Below are 20,044 nucleotides of genomic sequence, written 5' to 3' on the forward strand. Positions count from 1 at the left end.
GAGAGGTTCATCGTCAGTTTTTGATATAGAATCCAGACAAAAGGTCTGAGGAAGCACACACCACCAGAGCGCTACGAGAGGCACAAAAGGTACGTCGCCAGAACGCTACAAACTTCGCGAAACTGGGGCAGCACTGCCCGGAGACTACTGCGCAGTCTACACGGCTGTGCTGCTTCACCTTACCTTAAAGGAACATAGAGGCACGCCCTTATGTATGTCAAACTTGACAGAGGTTCAATGGGGTTTAGGACGTAAAACTATCTTTCACAATCGGAGAATTCGAAAAAGTTGTACAATCCTATACTACCTTTCTTGAGAATAACATCGAAACCCTCTTGAAAGGTTTATGAATTTTTTTTTTGGTATTTCTTGGATTAGGAATTCGTTCGACGCTCTTTTTCTGTTTGTGTGCTCCGTTAGCTTCTTGAAAGGAAATGGTTTCGTTGAGAGTCAAAGTGACGGTAGAGCGGAGCACGTAGCAGGGTTCGCTGCCCAATGAGGACCACTCCAGCCCACAACTTCGGTTATCGGACCAATCACAGACTACAGTGATCATTGGTCTTGTGGAATTCGACTTTCTCTTTTGAGGAATTCACCCTTGTGAACCTTGACAAGTTAACAAATGGGTAACCGTCAATTGTAGACCCTAACGTCGGTATCTTCCTAAATACCGCATGGTCGAACTGAAGACTATTCCCTTTTATATTAATTGTCTCAGAAATTTCAAAACTGTGGCACCAATGGATGTTCAGAGACATTAAGAAAAATTTCAAACAGCAGTCTGACAGTCAAATGCATTCCTCACTTGTACTTACAAATACCGATGTTTATTGACTAAAAAGCTTTAAATAAAAAAAATTCAAAGGGCAGCTCAATGTTTAATCCAAAAAACATTGACTTTTTCCGCGGAATTGCAAAACGAGGTTTTGGCACGTTGACACTTATTACGGTTCGACTCTTAAAGAGAAAATACTGGTTTTCAGATTTTGGGTTTACTGAACTTCACATAGTACAACTCTGTATTGTTTCGTAATTTTCGACGTAAATAAGGTTCAGGCTCTATGAGTGTAGTTTGAGCCGAGAAGTCTACACCTCTCAAAGAGATTAAGTTCAAGTAGACACTACTCTAAAGTAAAGAGTTGTCCGTAGTATAACCCGTTTTTATTCTTTTCTTTTTTTAACTTTCTTCAGCAAAGAGTCAAACTTAGGATAGCGTTAGTCGTTTGACAAGTCGTCGTACGAAATGGAAGGACCAGCAGGGTTGTCCTCAAACGTCACTTCTGTTTTATTCGCATGACCTAGCAAGCGACATACACCCGCGGTGTTCGCCCCAAAGACTCCCACTCGGCAGCCCCCAAGTCTGACCCTGGTCTTGAGGTACACCAATATCGTCCGGCACTACCAGGGTAATCCTTTGTGAGACTTTTTCTGCTAGTCTGTAAACATACGTAACCTCTAAATTCGATGTATTCTTGTGCATAGAATTTTGGTTAGTCGAAACACTGCTATCAACGTTCGTTCCTCTTCTGAACTATCAAAACAAGACCAGAAGCCTATAGAGTCTTCAGTGTAGGTCTAGACGAGAACTACCTCTTGCTGAGTTGTCGGACTCTTCAAAGGTCTTTGTTATTTAGAGTGACTAAATTTTCTCCTGATTATATAGACTGTTTACAAGCGGGTAGGGACGTGTAGAATTTTTTGACGAACCATTGCTCAGTACTGGGAGCCTGGGCATCGTAGTCGACGTGCTTTTACCCATGTAGTTTGCTTACACACGATCAACGGGTAGTGCGCATAGCGAACTCCGGTGCGAGGCCAGTCGTAAGCAAAAGGTTAATTAGCTTTCACTTAGGAACCAGGCATTCAAAGTGGCCTCCTGTGCATCTTTAAGAATAGTAGTGTCGACGATCTGCTCCTACCTCGACGTCTCCCTCCTCGAGTTTCTCTCCTTTCATGAAACGTGTTGACACGTGTAAAACAATACATAAGGAGAATAGGTACCCATGTCTGGGATACAAAGGTCAAATCGAGATGTCTTTGTCGTCACCGTCATTTTACCTCGTACGAAACCGTCCTGGTCCTTCGGTTTCCAGTCCTACTTCCCACATGGTAACATTGTGACGCGGATTGGGGGTAAAGAAAGACAACCCTCTTTGTCTATCAATAATCGGCTGTTTTTTCTTTATTTCTTTTTCGTAAAGTAAAGGGTGCAACTCAATGTCCGAGTGGGAAACAAGGATGCTGTTGCCACGGCGAGTGTCTCCGCAAGTTGTCATATCTGGAACCTCGTCGGCAATCCCTGTAAAACAGTTTCTGAAATTTCGATACGTTTCGTCAGCGGGTTCCTGTGTTGGAGTCTCCCCCTGGACCTAACAAGAAATCGTGAATGAGTTGTGTGGTGCTCGGGTGGCCGGGGTTAGTTGTGGATTTGTAGTAGAGCGAACCCTTTCACCGACATCCAGTTTTTACTTCTTTAATTCCGGGTACCAACGTTAAATACATTTTTTTTTCATTCGTACTCATCTTCTATTCTGAGTGTGCAGTTACTGAAACACGCGCGAGCGCGCGCGCGAGAGCTGCCCCTCCTTCTGATAACATAGAACACAGGAGTGAATCGACAGTAGAAGTCAGGTCTCGTTGAGCTCGAGTCGAGTTAGTATATTCTTCACGTTCATGACTGGTAGGACCCCGTACTGAGACGGTATTGGTGTAGGACTCATTCCAAAAAGGACTTATTGTAATAGTAGATGTCTAATTTTCTTTTTCCCTTTAAAGACCGTTACTTCGGAGATCTACAACGGTTGTCAGTTTGTATGGTTGTGCTAGGCATTTAACAAATACGTGTATGGTTGTTCCTAAAGTCATCAAAATAAAGGTACTTTGTTGCCCACACTAACGAACAATTTGACACAGAGATTTCAGATTTTACTAACTTATATGTGTTAAATTGATGCGGCTAAAGAGGTGACAACACTCTTTAAGAAATTTAGGTTCTTTATATTGTAGATGTTAAAACGGTGAAAACATCAATAAAACTCTACAAAAGAAAACGTATCGACGTGATTTAACAAAATAGATATGGAAGCTAAACTTTGGCGGTCAGGGTTATCTTAAAGTTGTTGACTTGCATTTCCAGTAGCTCTCAGGTCACCTATTCGAAGACCGCTGGTAGAGGACATCGAAGCTCGAAGTAGGGTAGATGCGGGTACAAGTTGGAGGTTGGTCAGACTTTCACAAAGCTCATTTAGTTCTCCCAGTTACGCGGAGCCGTCCTTCGGTCGCCTACTCCAAAGTCATTTCCTTTGGGGTCTGACATGTGGTTTTTTATTTTATTATTTCGTGAAGAAGTGACCTATGTTTAAGACCCACTCATCCTTATAAAAACCGAGGTAAAAAAAATCTTTTTCAAGACTATAAATTTTTTACGGGACCTTTAGCTTTCATATGGCCGTCTACAAAAAAAATTAAGGACTTGCACTTTTCACGGGGGTTAAGGGGTCACTTTTTTTTGATGTTCTGTACTGTGTCACCCCTCAGAAGAATGTAATGGGGACTCAAAACTTCCTGTTCGCCGAGGACGGGTATTTCAACTACTGGGGCAGTCGATCAGAAGAGTTATATTAACTCCACGGGACTTCGTTGTCAGGTAGCCGTGTGGACGTTGGACGCCCCTTCCAAGTGTTGTACACCTTACCATTTACCGTTTATGAACCATTTGGTATTATTAAAAGTGAGAACTCCTGCCCTCCCTTGGTGCCCTTGAGCAAGGCACCAGACGGACTACCGTTCCCCCTCACTCCCATTGGTCCCCGGGTGCTGTACACTAGCTGCCCACTGCTCCTAGTACTAGACTCCTGGTACTAGGATGGGTTAAATGCAGAGGCCAAATTTCACTGTGTGCTCTACATGTGTGACCATTAAAAGAGGGTTTCCATCCCTCCCAATTCTATCTATAAAATGGACGCCCATCTGACCTTGAGGCCCATATTAAACAGCTGTGCAAGAACTCCTATCACCTCAGGAATATCTCCAAACTCCGCCCCACACTCACTCTGTCTGACGACGAAAAGCTAGCCCACGCCTTTGTCTCCTTCAGGCTGGACTATTGCAATGCACTCCTCATTGGGATCCCTAACAAAAGCATCCAGAAGCTCCAGTACATTCAAAACAGCGCTGCTAAGATCCTGATGAGGGTGCGCAAATACAATCATATCACCCCATCCTTAAAACACTACACTGGGTCCCTGTAGAACTGCGGATTGAATACAAGGTCTCCCTCCTCACCCACCAGTGTATCCATGGAACTGCCCCCCTCCCCCCCTACCTCAAGGAGTTCCTCACCCCTCATATTTCCTTGCGGACCTCTCGCTCCAGCAATACCAACCTCCTCCAACCCCCAGGACCAAGCTCCGTACTATGGGAGACCGGGCTTTCTGCTCGGCTGCTCCCAGACTGTGGAATGCTCCCCGAGCACATGGGAGCACCACAGACCGTGAAGGCTTTTAAAAAAGGCCTCAAAACCCATCTGTTCAATAGAGCCTTTTCCTAGACCTTTTATCTTATTTATTACTACCCTTTTATTTTTATATTTGTTAATTTATTTTTTACTGCTTTTTATTCATTCTACCGTGTTGTGTAGCCTACTGTTTTTATTTTTGTTCCATGCTAAATGCTTGTAGCACTTCAGGATCTGAACTCAGATATGAAGTGCGTTATAAATTAAACCCATTATTATTATTACAAATGTGTTCTATATGAAAGGTCATACGTTTTGATTCATGACTCAACATAAAGCAGACACTTCCAAACCATTTTAAACCAGACGGGCTCCGTGTATCAAGAAGGGTCAAGAAACCGCAGCGGAGTCATTGCATCACTCAGGTAAGGGGAGGGGGCTGAGAGCCACCTTCAGCAAGTCCATCAACAACAACTACAATGACATAATACTATGACCTCTTATCCTATACTTTACGATGATTGTTTAAATATTTGTTTTACTTTAATAATACATTTTACAATTATACTTAGACTTTTTTCAAATTCTTCAACAAACTAGACAATGACTTTTGGGGAAATGTTTACATACTCTACTGTGACTTTTTCCAAATGTTTGACTCTATACTTGGGCGTTTTTAGACATACTATACTATGATGTTTCTCTCATATGTTTTGACATGCTCTAATATTACTTTTCCCATTATATTTTAAATGAAATATTAAACTATGACACAGCAAACTATACCTTGACCTTTTTCATCAATCAATGAATATTTTCAACATATTGTACTGTGACTTTTTAATGACTTTTTCGCCATTTTACACTAAAGTAAAAGTGAAAGCGTATTTTTGACATACCATTCTATGACATATTCAACGTGCTATACTATGTATTTTTTATATATTCTTTCCACATCCTATAGTATGACTTTTTTCCTTATATTTTGGAAATATTATACTATGACACAACATGCTATACTATGACCTTTTCCATTCATATTTCAACAGATTATATTATGACTTTTTCGACATACTGACTTTTTCCCATCTCTTTTGACATACACTGAACAAAAACATAAACGCAACACTTTTGTTTTTGCTCCCATTTTTCATGAGATGAACTCAAAGATCTAAAACATTTTCTACATACACAAAATAACCATTTCTCTTAAATATTGTTCACAAATCAGAAAAAATCTGTGATAGTGAGCACTTCTCCTTTGCCGAGATAATCCATCCCACCTCACAGGTGTGGCATATCAAGATGCTGATTGGACAGCATGATTATTGCACAGGTGTGCCTTAGGCTGGCCACAATAAAAGGCCACTCTGAAACGTGCATTTTAGCTTTGGGGGTCTGGGGGGGTCCGAAAACCAGTCAGTATCTGGTGTGAGGGTTAGGGTTAGGGTAAAGTTGTGAATCGAGTGGCCTGTGTTCATCGTCCATAACATACGCCTGCCCATACCATAACCCCACCACCACCATGGGCCACTCTTTTCGTAGTTTTCACAACAAAGAGAAGTTTGGAGATTTGGCCACTCTTTTTTTGGCAGAAATAGTAGTTTCGGCCCCAATACTGACCCCTGGGGGACAACGCATGTAATGTCCAAATATGAAGAACAACACTCTCCCAGCTTCACAAACTGTTGCCTGTTGGTTACATAATTCCTTACCCATTCCAAAACTATTAGTAGAATATCGTCTATCTAACGCACGAATGCCGCATTTCTTTCCGTAATTCACACACAATGATTAAAGAGTATACTCCGGACTTCCACAGAATCTTATCACCAATTAATAACTATTAGTCCTAAACGATAGCTGGAGATTCTGGGTAGTGTAATGTCTTCTGCCATCCTTTACTCCGAAAAAATATTTGTTTCTCCGAATCAAAGGGGAAAAATACAAAAGCATTGCACACAATTTAAACCAATCAATGTTGTGTAATTAACAAGGATAATCTAGTGTTTTTTAGTCGATGAGTAGTGCAGATATCACTGAAAAATCAATCGACAGTAAGGGGAATACTTAATAGAGAGCCGCAGTGACGCGTCCTTAAACCCGGAAGTAAACTTCTTCCGGTTCCTTCGTCTAAAACGCAATGCAATTTCTCCATAGGATTTTGGAAAATAGCTCGATATTTCGAGCTATTTTCCAAAATCCTATGGAGAAATTGCATTGCGTTTTAGACGAAGGAACCGGAAGAAGTTTACTTCCGGGTTTAAGGACGCGTCACTGCGGCNGGGGGAAGAAGAAGAGTGTGTGGGAGAGAAACTCCCTCCCTTTGCAGACCATATTTATGCACAAAAACCTATATAACACACTACAGTAAAACGGAAAAAAACATATTCGGGCCCCTTTTGAATGTTTTCGCTATTTACAAAAAGCTAAATATCCTTTCTTGCTTCTTATTACCTTTCTGCGTCTCTCTCTCCCCTTTGTCTCTCTCCCCCCTCCCTGCAGAAAAAGGGGCTGAGTCATGATAACTGAGCCCTCAGGCTATGAACCAATCACATGACAGAGCGGGTGCTTTCCGCCAATCTATGCTTAGCAACAGCCAGGCTTTGGGGATGTTACCGAGAGAGGAGACTTCTTTGTTCAGCCAAGTGTGCTGGTGTGACAAATCATTTTGCTACACACACACACACACACACACACACACACACACACACACACACACACACTCACAGCCTCTTGTTTCTGCCTGCAGACTATAACAGTAGCTCAGCGAACCCCCGTTATAGCCCTGGGGTCCTAATGGTTTTAGTCATGGGTGGTACCAGACGGTCTGTTTTTGTATGAGAGCCAGAATTAGACTTAATCAGATTCAGCATCTTCTAACACCAGCCGAGCCCTCATGAATGAAATGATGTGTATTTAACAAAGACACACGGGACATGAGGGGGCTTCCATAAAGTCTATAAGTATATAAATGGCATTTTGAGACAGTTACACTTAAAGGGAATATGATTTACTGTTTATAGTCTAACAAATCCCTGCACAGTGTTCATTTGTGTAAATCAAAAGACAGTTAATGGCCTCTGAAGATGGAATGTGAGGGCTTATTCTTCAAAAATAATAACACCAGAGGTAATTATTTTGGGGAATAACCTAAACAATTACCACAAAGTCAAAAAACACACACAGCATTACTGAGGCAACACTCAGGAGATTTAGTGCCGCACATTAATAAAGTCAAGGTACCTTCAAAGAGTAAATGAGACTATGGGATGTTGTACTTAGTGCTCAATGCTAATGTCTGCTGACAATGCTTAACATGTTGGAGTTCAGCAGGTATGACATGTTCCCCGTCCCACGTTAGCATGCTTCATGATCAGCACTAAACACAAAATACAGCTGAAGTCTATTGGAGGTCATAAACTAAAGTATTGAGCAATAATACAATTAAAACCTAATGGTGGCATTTAAAGGTCAGTTGATTACCAAAGTAATTTTCAACGGGAGACAAAGCAATCCATTCAATAGTTGTTGAGACATTAAACTGAAAACCAACAAAGTCAGCCTCATGGGGAACATGAAAATCGAATCCAAATGTCACTGCAATCTGAAGCCACGGTAAACACCAATGTTCTTCAAACTCTTGTGAACACAGCATTTCTGTTGGAAAATTAAATTTGTCATGCAAGCTGAAGCAGAAATAACTCATGTCTTCACTTCTCATGACATCTCAAAGCTCTGTTGACATTTCTGCCAGCTGTTTTACTGTTTTTCCCATGATAAATCCAGTGATAACTGATTTTAAACGGTGAAATAAGTTCACGTTACGCTCTGTATGAGTGCCTTTGACTCCCTTGACTGCCGTAAAATACACGGTGGCAGCTCAGCTGACTCTAATCACCCTTATTTACACCCTGACCTGTGACCTTTCACCCTGACTGTCCATTGCCGCTGTCCTGCAACACAAAAAGGACAACAGAGTGATGAGCCTGAATACAATTACGCCTTTCTCAAAAATCATAAAATAAGTGTTTTATCCTTTTCCAGCCCTAAATCCTTGAACCCACCCCGGAGCGCTCCAGACGAGCGGGTCATGGATTACAGGCGGAGAGCATTACAGAGTATTATCTGCTAATGACTCATTTAATTCAAAGAACAAAAGGACAAGCTTAACCGATGCGATTAGTCTAAATAAAGGAGACTTCTGACAATGCAATGCCATCACTCATCAAAATAGAGTAGCCTACCCACTCACTCCCAAAAAATACATATTAATTGTAGGCTATGCAGTAAAATGGAGATTGACTGACGTTTTATAAACTTGCTAGAGGAAGTTGAAAAATGTTACATTGCTTTTTAGGATTTTAAAACATCTTATCTGACATGAGGAGGTTCACATGTTTGTTATTCAATTTGGTACAAATATTTATTGGAAAAAAAGGTATTCAGCCATTAGTATAACTTTAAAGTTTGATACATGAATTAGATTCTCATCAGCTTCATGAGTTGTAGCTACTTTGTGTTTCGTGCTAATTAGCAAACATGCTAAAAAGCTAAACTAATCAATATGCCAGCATTGTAGCTTGTTAGCATGCTAACGCTAGCATTTAGCTTAAAAAGATCTCAGAACTGCTAGGCTGTATATTAATATTTGAACTCTTTATTTTTTGCATGCTGGGTAACATGATGAAATGCAAGCATAGGCTACTGTTTAAACCAAGGTAACCATATATTTAATATCTCTGTTGTTTTTGTTGTTAGCAGTATGAATTAGCTGGACTACCTAATGGTTAAATTAGGTTCATATGTTTTTGATCAATGTGGTGAAGTAAGTTGAATTGTTTGAAGTTGCAGACATTCCCTTCAATTGGGGAACCCTGTATATATTTACATATAAAAAATGCTATTACTTATATTGTATGATTGAGTATGTTAAAGGTGGGGTAGGTACATTTGAGAAACCGGCTCGAGTGCGCCAGAATTTGAAAATACACAACCGGAAAAAATCTGCCACTTCCTTACAGAGCCCCTCCTCCAACACACACGAACGCGCACATGACCAATCAGTGCACGAGATAAGTTTGTGCACAGATGGAAGGCTGACAGGCAGGTAGGCCATCCAGTTATTTTAGCCGGGCCGGCTAAAATGATTGGTCGTGCTTTTTACAGAACTACGGCTTCCACAGATGAAATTTTTTTATGCATTTTTTGTCAAAGCACTTAAGATATTCATTGCTATCGGGATGTTAAGAGCATTCCATGGAATATAACAAAAAGTGTATCTCAAGCCGGTTTCTTAAACTTACCTACCCCACCTTTAACCAAATCACACACCTAAGTTTTTCTAATGTTTGTTAAGCTCCCTTAACTCATTGTGCGTGAAAGGTAGCTTATCTGCATTGAACTTCAACTGCCTTATCAAGACATGAATAGTGTAAATCAGTAAAATAACACTGTTCCCAATTGAAACAGCTAAAAAATAAATGCTCATGCCCTTTAAGTGAATAGCTGGTGTGGACCTGATGCCCACAATGGGTTTTTATGAGACACATTGTAAATGTAGACCTGGAAATATGCACCAGACATGACCTGCAGCTCTCTTTGGTCACCTGAGAGACAAACAACACCTCTGGTTTAACTTCCCGCTTCTTTGACTGTAACATACACTGTGTCCAAACCATAGACTGTATATAAACAAACACACACATTTTTATCATCATATCTGGTGACCGAGACAATCACACCCCGAGTCACACATGGTGTGTGTATGTGTGTGTGTGTGCGTGTGCGTGTGTGTGTGTGTGTGTGTGCGTGCGTGCGTGCGTGCGTGTGTGTGTGTGTTAAAGCCCTCTGCTGCCTGGTCCATAAGGACCGCTGGTGTCTGGCAGCATTCGCTCCCCAGACGGTCTCCGCTGGCACTGTTTGCGTCTGTTATTGTTTGTGTGTATCTTTAATGAGTGTGTGTATTTTTTTAATGAATGTGTGCTTTTACAGCTGCGCCTCCAGCACAGATGCTCATACAGTTTGTAGGACTTTTAATACCTGCTGATAGTTAAACACTAATATTCTCTTACATATTATTTCTATTATGATTTATCACAGTGGATACCAAAAGTATTACAAAACAAAAAGTATCTACAACAAATATAAGACATATTTACACATAATGTAGAAATAAAATAAGGGGAGGGGAAAAAGAGGAGAGGTTTGGCTTAAATAAACACTTACATTGTTAGTCATTTCTTGGCCTTGCTTTACACCGTGCTCAACATGAAGATTTCCACCTTAGTATTTCAACATTTCTTGGACATTTTCCTGGACATTTTCACATCAGAAATAGATCATTTTTTAGCATCGACCCCAGGCTTTCACTCGGATGGTTTTTGTACCTATAAAAACCTTCACAAAGGTTTTAAAATAAAGTCTTTATCACCATTAGCTCCACTGCTCTGATTGAAAGGAAATCATTACATCTGGGGAATAATAAAATCTAACATCTGGAGCAGCACTTAAAACCGGATCACTTGCCTAAGGCTGGTCTGGCACCCAAATTGTCATTGTTAGCATGTTTGCAAGCTTACGTTTGCATTTGGCTGTTTCTAAATGCTGCCAGGAGGGGAATGCATTGACTACGTGCACTTTATTTTGAAAGTCAAGACATTTGTTAAAATGTGACACAATAGATGTGAAAGCACGCTAAAAGTGCCCTCTGTGTCTGTTTAATCTGTCATATTGAATCAACCTGCTATTCATCCTGCAGAGACCCGTGTTGCTCCTTCTCTTCCTCTAAAGAGATTAGTGACTGACCCGTTGACCCACTGACTCAGTGCCGGGCCACGTGAGAGATGGAGGAACACGAGTGAATGTAGATTTGATTACAGGGAGGAAAAGCCTGCAGAAAGACACACACACACACACACACACACACACACACACACACACACACACACACACACACACACACACACACATCCTCTGCAGTTGGTGGAGGAATATGGGGGCAAAGATTGTGAGTAGTTCAGCAGAAAATGGCCTTGTGCTGTTCTGATCAAAGGCTGACATCCACCCTCCTCCTCCTCCTCCTGCTCCCCAAGGCTCCTCATCTTAACCCCCCCTTAAGCGTTACTCAACCCCTACCCACCCCAAACCACACACAAGCCTCATAAATAGGCCTCCATCGGCCCACATTTTGCATGTAATTAAGCTTTTTTCTTTTGTGACATTTCAAGACCCTGACAACGCCACACACTCTCGCCTCTTTGATTCATCTGCTTCTACCAGCTGCTGTTTCCATGGTAACAACGGTTGAGGTGTAGGGAGGGTTCAGATGTGTGTGGAGAGAGCGGCCATTTTGCAGTCTCTCCTCCCTTAACCTCCCCCCCAATTTTCCCTTCATTTGTTCCTGGGGCGTCTTTGTACCCACTAACCACTGCACCCATTCCTGGGATCTGGGTCATAGTTTGTGTGACTCATCTTTTTCAGCAAAAATTGTTCCAAGAGAAGGAGGACGGGGGGAAAAGGGGGAGGAGAAAAAGTATGAGGGATTGATGGGAGGATGATTAAAGCAGACAGAGAGAGAGACGGAGGGGGGGTACAGATTAAATGGGAAGGGGAGATGTGGGAGATTAGGTAGAGGGGAGGTGTGTGTTTGTTTTGCTATGTTGGGTGTTCCTCTGGGATTAGAGACCTGCTCCATCATTACATTACCTCCATGAATGTGTGTTAATGTGTGTGAATCTTTAGAGGGGGGGGGTAGTGCCCTTTCTCTGCAGCAGAATACATTTTTCAACACAAAGGCTCCATTCAGGAGACAGGGGGAAAATGTGTGTTTCCATATAAGCGATGTGTGTGTAAGTGGGACAGCACATGGAGCCGCTGCGGTCAGAAACTGGCAGGAGACCAAGAGTAAAGCACTGTGATTAACTGAGAAATGTGCCGGGGAAGTAAGGGCCGCAGGTTTAACTATGATCTATCACAGTGTTTTGGTGTAACGTCATAAAGAATTCAGTACGAAATATTTAACCTCTTCAGATTTACCAACAAGCCCTTTTAAACTGAGCTTTATTTGAAATACAATTAAAAATAAATGTACCTATTTGTCATGTTGTATTCAAGAAAAACTAGGATGCATACATTTCCTTTCATTTGACAGTGTTTGTGCTAACAAAGATTAGCAACCCTTAAGCTAGTCTAGTTTGTTAAGTTTTGAATATGTCCATGTGTTTAAATATTTTTGAATGGAGGCATAAAACAAAAATAATTAAAGTACGAAAGTGCGAGGAATGAATTTAACAGTGTTTCTCTGCTCCAACGTGAGCGAGCAGTAAGCTAGTTAGCCTGCTATTTGGCTAACTAGCTTACCGCTTGCTAGCATGTTTGGCTAACTAGCTTACTGTACTGCTTACAGAAGTAACTTTTGGAGTTATTTCTAACGACAAGGATGATTTAATACTTCATTTATACCTCTTGTAACATTACAAACTGAACAAACGTTTTGAAATGAACAATAACATAAATCTGACCTATATCTCGTCATCAAAGTATAGGTTAATGTTAAGCTAAGTAGGGTTGTCTTACAAAGGAATAACAGTAAACGGTCAATATTTTCTTACTAACTGTAATACTAGCTAATACTTTTACTAAACTATAATATTAACTAACCTAATAGCCTACACTGCAACATTGTCTTTATTTTAATGTTTCTTTGCAGATAATAAAGTGGTGATGCTATATTAGCCCAAGAAATGTAGTTTTATAGCTTCCGTTTTTAATGCAAAGTCGTAGACATTATGCAAATATTTAGGACATCTAGAAATATGACATAAAAACATTACAAGTCTAATTGGACACAAGTTTTATATTCAAAAAGCTAATACTTAATCGATTTGTTAGATCCAGCTGATAAAATAGTGACAGTTTTCATTTCAGCTGACAGCTTCAGATTATTGATAGTTTTATAAGGGGAAGAAAAAAGGACAAACGCAATAAAAGAGACGTGAAGCGTTCCAAATCCCAGTTTTATTGGTCGTTGGATTTCAGGTGAACCAATGGCACAAGAGAGGTTAATCCACAATATCAAAAAAATTATACAAAATAATAATACAAAAAGAAGTTCCAGTTATACAAAGCAAAGATGTGGATTCATTTCTTTTCTTCCCTACTGCCCAAAAAAGAGTAAGGCACAGTCATTACCACATGTTTACCCTTCCACATCCGTTTGTCTAAGCCTTGGTCTCCGTTACCTCGGAGATGTACGTTTTCTCCGAGGACAAACGCTCCTTTTTATTCGCTTGAGATTCTCAACCCTTCATGCAAAAAACACTCCAAGAAAATTGGACGGAGTTGGTGAGGAGCCAGCTACAATCATGTATTATTTCATGGGAGTACAATGATTGGTTTTCCATTCTGATTTACACATCAGAGGGATGATTAACGAGGAAGAGGATGATGTGGGGAGATAGCACAATAATTTACGTCTTTTTACGGAAATCATTATTGTGTTTATGTGGAAAGCAGAAGGGTGGAGAATCAAAGACCAATGGGTGCATTGTGCTACACGAGTGCATAACAGACAATTCAGTTCAGACAAATTATTCAAAATCTGCTTCTTTTCTCTCTTTTTTTATTTATTTTTTTAAACATATGCCTTCCTCACCGTCATCGAGGAGTCAGGAACAGAAAAAACCAAACAAAAAACAATTTGGTCACATCTCTACTTCAGACAGAAAACTAAAGAAGCAGCAGATTTCAGATATATATGGCAAGGCTTTCAGGTGCAGAAGAAAATCACCGTCTTTTGGTGAGAGATGCTCGACTTTATTAATATTTCACGAGTTATAACAGGAGTGAGCAGCACCAGGTTCCAGTTGCGTGTGTGTGTAAGAGATGATGGTCTACATAAAGGCCGAGGTGTAGGTTTGGTCGAGGGATTCAAAAAGCAGCTTTCATCAAAAAAGGGTTTATAAATCATTTCACTCCAGTTGCAATAGCTCCCTACTGTATCCATGATAATGTCTGTGCCTTGGACGTAGAAAAAGAAATCCAACTGTGTATCAGGGAGTGTTTTTTCTCTCATATAAACATACAGTATGTGACTGCAACATTTGCTATTTTTAATTTATTTATATTGTTTTCAGGACAATGGGTTTAGTGTGTGAAGAAGAGGGGGGGGGAAGGGTAAGTGTTTTAACTTCCTACATCCCGTTTGGTCCAGGAAATCCCCCCGTGGTGACCAATGAGAACACAGCTAGATAACAACACAGGAAACTGGTTTACATTTAGTTTTTTTTTTACAGATGAGATGAATAAAGGGGTTAAACCCGTCTTCGATATCTTTAATTATCAGCTCCACTCCAGTTATATCACATAGGCCCTGGAAAAACAAACAGACAAAAAAAAATTATGTTTCTACAAGAAGCTTTCCCACAAACAGACTCACCGTCTCCATCTTTAAATCCAGCTAACAGGAAGCAGATTTCCTCCGGTTGGTGGATCTGTTTTTGGGAGATTAGATCAGGTAGAAACAGATGTTCTGGGGAGGGAAGGAGGGAGGGACGGACGGCATCAATCGTAAGGCGAGGAGGGAGGGAGTGAGTGACAGGTTTGAGCAGCGAATCAGATCGGACAAAAAAGTGCATGGCCCGACGGTAAATATGGCAACAGATAAAGGTTGGCGCTGGGAAAAGGGAAGGAAAGGGAGGACGGAGAGAAAGGAGTGTCTCCTTCCTGTTCTCTCTGTGCAGTTCATCAACATATAAAGTCATAAGTATCATATTATAAGGAGCGAGGAGGGGTTGGTAGGTAGATGTATGGATGGGGTTTGAGCTGCGCCGCCACACTTTCAATTCATTCCTCAGCATCGCAGCAGATCCCTCAGTATTCCCACAGTGTGGCGGTCTCCAGGTCGTCGGCGTTGGCCTTCAGGACGCCGGCGTGGTCGCCGCGGAGATACTTGCTGTCAGCAACGTGGCGGATGGCCAGCTTGTTGTAGTCGCAGAACTCGAAGAGGAAGTCGACGGGTGTGTCGCTGCTGCTCACCACCGACTGCTCGTTACCCACCATCCAGTATTTACCCGTGGAGTCTGCAGGAGCAGAGGAAAAGGGTTTGAGAAAAGGTGGTGAAGATAGATAGTCATGTTTGCAGTGAGTTGCAATGATGACGATTTTTGTAGGCCAACCTGGAAGCTGGTATTGCAAGAGCTCCCTCAAGAAATAGCAATGGGATTTTTCCTTGGGATTTTGGAATATATAAGATCTGTGGCAAACACACTGACACATTTGATCCAGCAGGATATACTCCACATATGAACACCACTTTTATAATAGTTGAAGCTTAAATGCAATCGCCTGAAGTAAAAAGCTAACGTTAGGCTATAGAGTAACAACAGCATGGTCACATGACTTCACGTCACCACGCTAAGCTAAAGGTGGCTAATGTTCAGTGTGATGACATTTATTAGTCTCATTTAGTTTTGTTAGCAACTGTGGATTTTACGACACAGAAACGTCCGATGTTCACCAGTGGAGTATTTACTGACATATTTTATGTCCTAGAACAAAACCTAAAAATCTCTTAAGCTCGTGTTAACCATAGACCTTTTTTAAGGCATCTGAACAAATCATTGACTTCGAGTCAGTGCTAAAATACTAGCTTTTCCAAGTTTAGGACTCATTCTTGCAGCACTCAATTTGCCAGAAATGTGGGGAAAGGGTGGGAAAAATATGGAGGAGGGAACAAAAGGTTGGGCTTAAAAATGGCTTCGTTTGAATTACATAATGTGAAGGCAGGGAAATTATCCAAATCAAATCCCTCTTTTTGTCACAAATTTAAATCCATAATGAGAATCCCTTATGGTTTAATCCCTTATAATCCTGCAGGAGGCTCCGCCACAAACAATACCCTCCAATCCTGCAGCACATGTGCACATTTACATCCCACAGTTGTCAAATTACACTGTTGTCTATCTGCTGAAACCCTGAATCTGACCTTGCAGGCTGTAGGCTCCGTCTCTGAACTCCAGGGTGAAGTAATCATAGGTGGAGCGGTTTGAGTCCAGCGTTCCCGTCACCTTCCTGCAGCCGATGAAGCCGTGCTCGCCGCGCAGAACGATGATCGGGCGGTTAATCAGCTTCATCAGAAACTCCTCAGACTCACCTGGAGACACAAGAGTCAGGGGGTTAAACGTATGTAAAAACCACAACAGTTGAATTCACTCCAGCCTGGGATAAACACCTTAATGCATCAATAATCACAACCCAGTCATTTAACATATATGATTACCCAGAATACGTACTTTAAGTATCTTTTACTAAAGTTAAAGTAACACTGCAGTATAGCAATACACAAGTACTAGCATCAAATATACGTAAAGTACCAAAACACATAATTTCAGAATAATATACATTATAATTTTGTATTATACATGTTGATGCATTAATGTGTATGTCACCAACGTTGCAGCTGGTAAGGGTGGAGATGTATATACTGATGGGTAGTTTAATGTTTAATAATACATCCTAATGTATTGTTTTATGCTTTTATTAGTATTCTTAATCTTAAAAGTGACTTTAGTAGGAGAGCAGAAGCATATAAAAGCATTAGATTAAATGACTTAAGTAAAGTACTTCAACAGTTTACCTAAATACAGTAATTAAACTTCAAATTAACGTTCCACCACTGCAGTTTAACAACCCTTTGGCTCATATATTTAAATCACCAAAACCTATGCATTCAAATCCCTAACTAATGCATCACACTGCAGCTCACAGTTTGAGCTTTAGTGCTGAATCTTCATACATGTCATTAAAAATGTATGCAAAGCAGCTTGGCTTCAAATATGCCCTAAAAAGCTCTCTGTGGTATCTCATCAGAAGCTGCAGCACAAAGTGAAGCTTTGATCCTCTGAGGCCATCAGCTGCTTTTATAACGCAGTATCTTCTGATCTGCTGCTGGCACAAAGCTTCTGTAACGCAGCGAGGGCAGCAGATACTCTAACGACCAACTGTGTGCAAAGTCTTCACAGGAACTGTTAGTAACTTCTGTGTCTGCTGGTGTTTTTATAAGAATTCAGTTGACCAAATGCAACAGATCGACCAGCACCTTGAAAATACATTATAATACAGCTGAGTTGAATACTTGATTCTGATTGGTCAATTTGGACATTCCAGAGGTTGTTAAATTTCACTAGCACATGGTTGCTAAGGAGAACAGACCGTTGCTAACAACAAACATTAGTTTTATCCATCAAAAAAAATAATGGAATACTTTTTGAATATTTATTTTCATATTTGTGGTAAGCAGGAAACTGTGGATTTAACGCTACGCAGTGGTACGGAAACGATACTATGATTTTTTTAATTAATAAAATCTTTTTGAAGTCAATATTGTGGGTGAACTCGTTGATTTATTTAGTAGGTAGCCGTGTAATAAATAATAAGTGAGCTACCTACAGTCCGCCGGGATCCCGATCGCCACGTTGGTCGGTTTATTTTCATTATCGACTGCCTCACTGCACATTCTCCCTTACTTAAAACATATATTGTTCTTTAAAATGTGCACGAAAGAGTGCAAAAAATTATAATTTGCCCTTTGACGGGACATTATATGCCTCCAAACTTGATCCTCTACTTAAGCTGTTCAAGATGGTGCTCTTAATAATATATATAAAGTCAAGTGAAGTCAAATGGTTCTTAAATGAGTAATGGGAGAGGAAAGAAGAATATTTAGATCTGCAACAAAATCTGTGTACTTTTTTGTTCCTTGTGGAAAAGTAGGATATTAGCCTTTGAGCTGTAATGAGGTATAGTATGTTATATAAGCTATCCTACGTGGTATGGAAATAATAAGTACCAAGTAAGGGAAACTCGTACTTATGTACAGTTCTTGAGTAAAAGTGACTTTCCACAGTTTTTGTATCATTGTACAAGCTCCTCAGTGACTCTGTATACTCAGGAGTTCATCACGATGTTTCCAATCAACATAATTCACTTGAGAAGAAAACACAGCATGCAACGTGGCAGGAGAAGAAGGAGAAAGATTCCCCTAAACAGCCACATTCTGCTGAAGCCTTTGAAGCTCAGAACTAACGGGAACATTCAGCCATGATTTTAATTATAACACTGCTGAAAAGTGAATCAATAAATCAGTCATTGTCTGAACGGCTGAATCAACAAATCTCACCGACCGGCAGAATCGATGGTCGCTGCTAGCTGCCCGTTTTTCTTGGCGGCGACGTATTTCCCGTTGGCAGCCCGCAGAGTCAGCCTCTTCCCACGCCACTCGATGTCAAAGTAGCAGTTAGCAGACCTGAAAGAGAGGAAGAGAGGAGAAAGTAAGAAGCATGACAGATAGGGAGGATAATTACATTTACAGGCAGGAGGAGATCCAGCAGTGTAAACACACGGTCACTTTCAACTCCGCTCAGGACTGTTTAATCCTGAATTAAGTTACTGCGGGGTAATGGGATATGTAGGCTCAAAGTAAAAGGATAAGCTTCATTAGGTCTCTCTAGTTAACCTGAATCAAGTTGCTTCTTGATCCTTTCACTTGGCACAGAGAAGGGTTTCATCTTCTTATATAGTAGTCGTGTTCTGCCTTGCTTTCTTTTATCAGATAAGCTCTGAATCCTTCTCTCAGACCAAAGAGAGGACATGTTGGATAAAGAGATGTTTGTGGTCTGATCTGCGAGGAGAATTAAATGTCAGGAATTTGTTGGAGTTCCTGCAGAGCGCTGTTCTCCTCTGCTCATCTAAACAAAACAAAAATGGAGGACACATGCTTCTCATCAGAGTTTTTGTTGGGCTCTGTATCACTCATTGTTGTTGTTCTACCTTTGAGTTAAAAATGCCCTATTTAGTGTCTCCACTGGGACATATCTCCATGCTGTTGTGATTGGTCAACAACTTAGAGATGTCCCGCCCCTTAGCTATACAATGGAAGCCAATGGAAGCTTTAAATAGTGATGTCAATATGTTCAGGAAGTAAACAAAGGAGTCCAATGAAGGCGTTTCAGGCAGGGTGGTGTGTGTGTGTGTGTGTGTGTGTGTGGGTGTGTGTTGTGTGGTGTGTTGTGGTGTGTGTGGAATTTTTGTCTAGTGTGAGAGATTGACCCGTCACTAACACACACTCGTGGTCACCAGGGCAGTGTTTGAACACACAACTTAAATTAACACCACCCACAGCCCCCATTTCTCACTACCTGGAGCAGAGTTCCACACCGTTACTACACCGTACAAACCCCCCTATTCCACGCAGACCGACACTGGAGAGGTGGACATACTCCACTGAAAGAAATACACGACACAAGGATAACTTGGAGACATGGAGAGCGGGGAAGTGGGCACGAGGACCAAACTAAAGAGAGACTACGGGGCCTGTCTAAGTCTTCGAATTATGAATAGATACAGATTATGAACCGAAACAATAACACACAATTTCCTTATGAGGCTGGAGTCTTTTCTGATAAACGACGTAGTTAATTAGTGGACCTTAGATAATATCCCCGTGCAAATTCCTGGGATAACCAAAACCCCCCAAAAGGGGATTTTTAGGGTTTCAAGGGATTTTCCCTACAAAGAGGGGTGGGGCGG

The 20,044-nt window shown here is 41.0% G+C and overlaps 2 protein-coding genes across 2 annotated transcripts in view; both read right to left on the bottom strand.

Moving 5' to 3' along the window:
- LOC104956946 (aldose reductase-like) overlaps nt 1-1,955 on the bottom strand; it is a 4,695-nt gene extending 2,740 nt beyond the window's left edge. The window contains exon 1 of the mRNA XM_010784526.1: nt 1,920-1,955. Within this exon, the coding sequence (XP_010782828.1) occupies nt 1,920-1,955 (36 nt within the window). The remainder of the gene's footprint in view (nt 1-1,919) is intronic.
- An 11,500-nt stretch (nt 1,956-13,455) lies between these two features.
- Nucleotides 13,456-19,107, bottom strand: LOC104956948 (fascin). The gene is made up of 4 exons (XM_010784527.1): nt 19,094-19,107; nt 18,640-18,761; nt 16,443-16,610; nt 13,456-15,537 (listed from the first exon to the last, which is right to left on the bottom strand). Exons 1-4 carry the CDS (start codon nt 19,105-19,107, stop codon nt 15,329-15,331), a joined length of 513 nt encoding a protein of 170 aa, XP_010782829.1. The 3' UTR covers nt 13,456-15,328.
- Nucleotides 19,108-20,044: the final 937 nt, after the last annotated feature.

Source organism: Notothenia coriiceps, unplaced genomic scaffold, assembly GCF_000735185.1.
Source record: "Notothenia coriiceps isolate Sejong01 unplaced genomic scaffold, NC01 NC01_scaffold00026421, whole genome shotgun sequence".
NCBI lineage: Eukaryota > Metazoa > Chordata > Actinopteri > Perciformes > Nototheniidae > Notothenia > Notothenia coriiceps.

Excerpts from the sequence above, each read along its gene's own strand:
- LOC104956948 (XM_010784527.1), bottom strand. Across the intron at positions 16,611-18,639 it reads AGCGACCATCGATTCTGCCG|GTGAGTCTGAGGAGTTTCTG; the intron begins GTCGGTGAGATT and ends TTGTGTCTCCAG. Across the intron at positions 15,538-16,442 it reads CGGAGCCTACAGCCTGCAAG|ACTCCACGGGTAAATACTGG; the intron begins GTCAGATTCAGG and ends CTGCTCCTGCAG.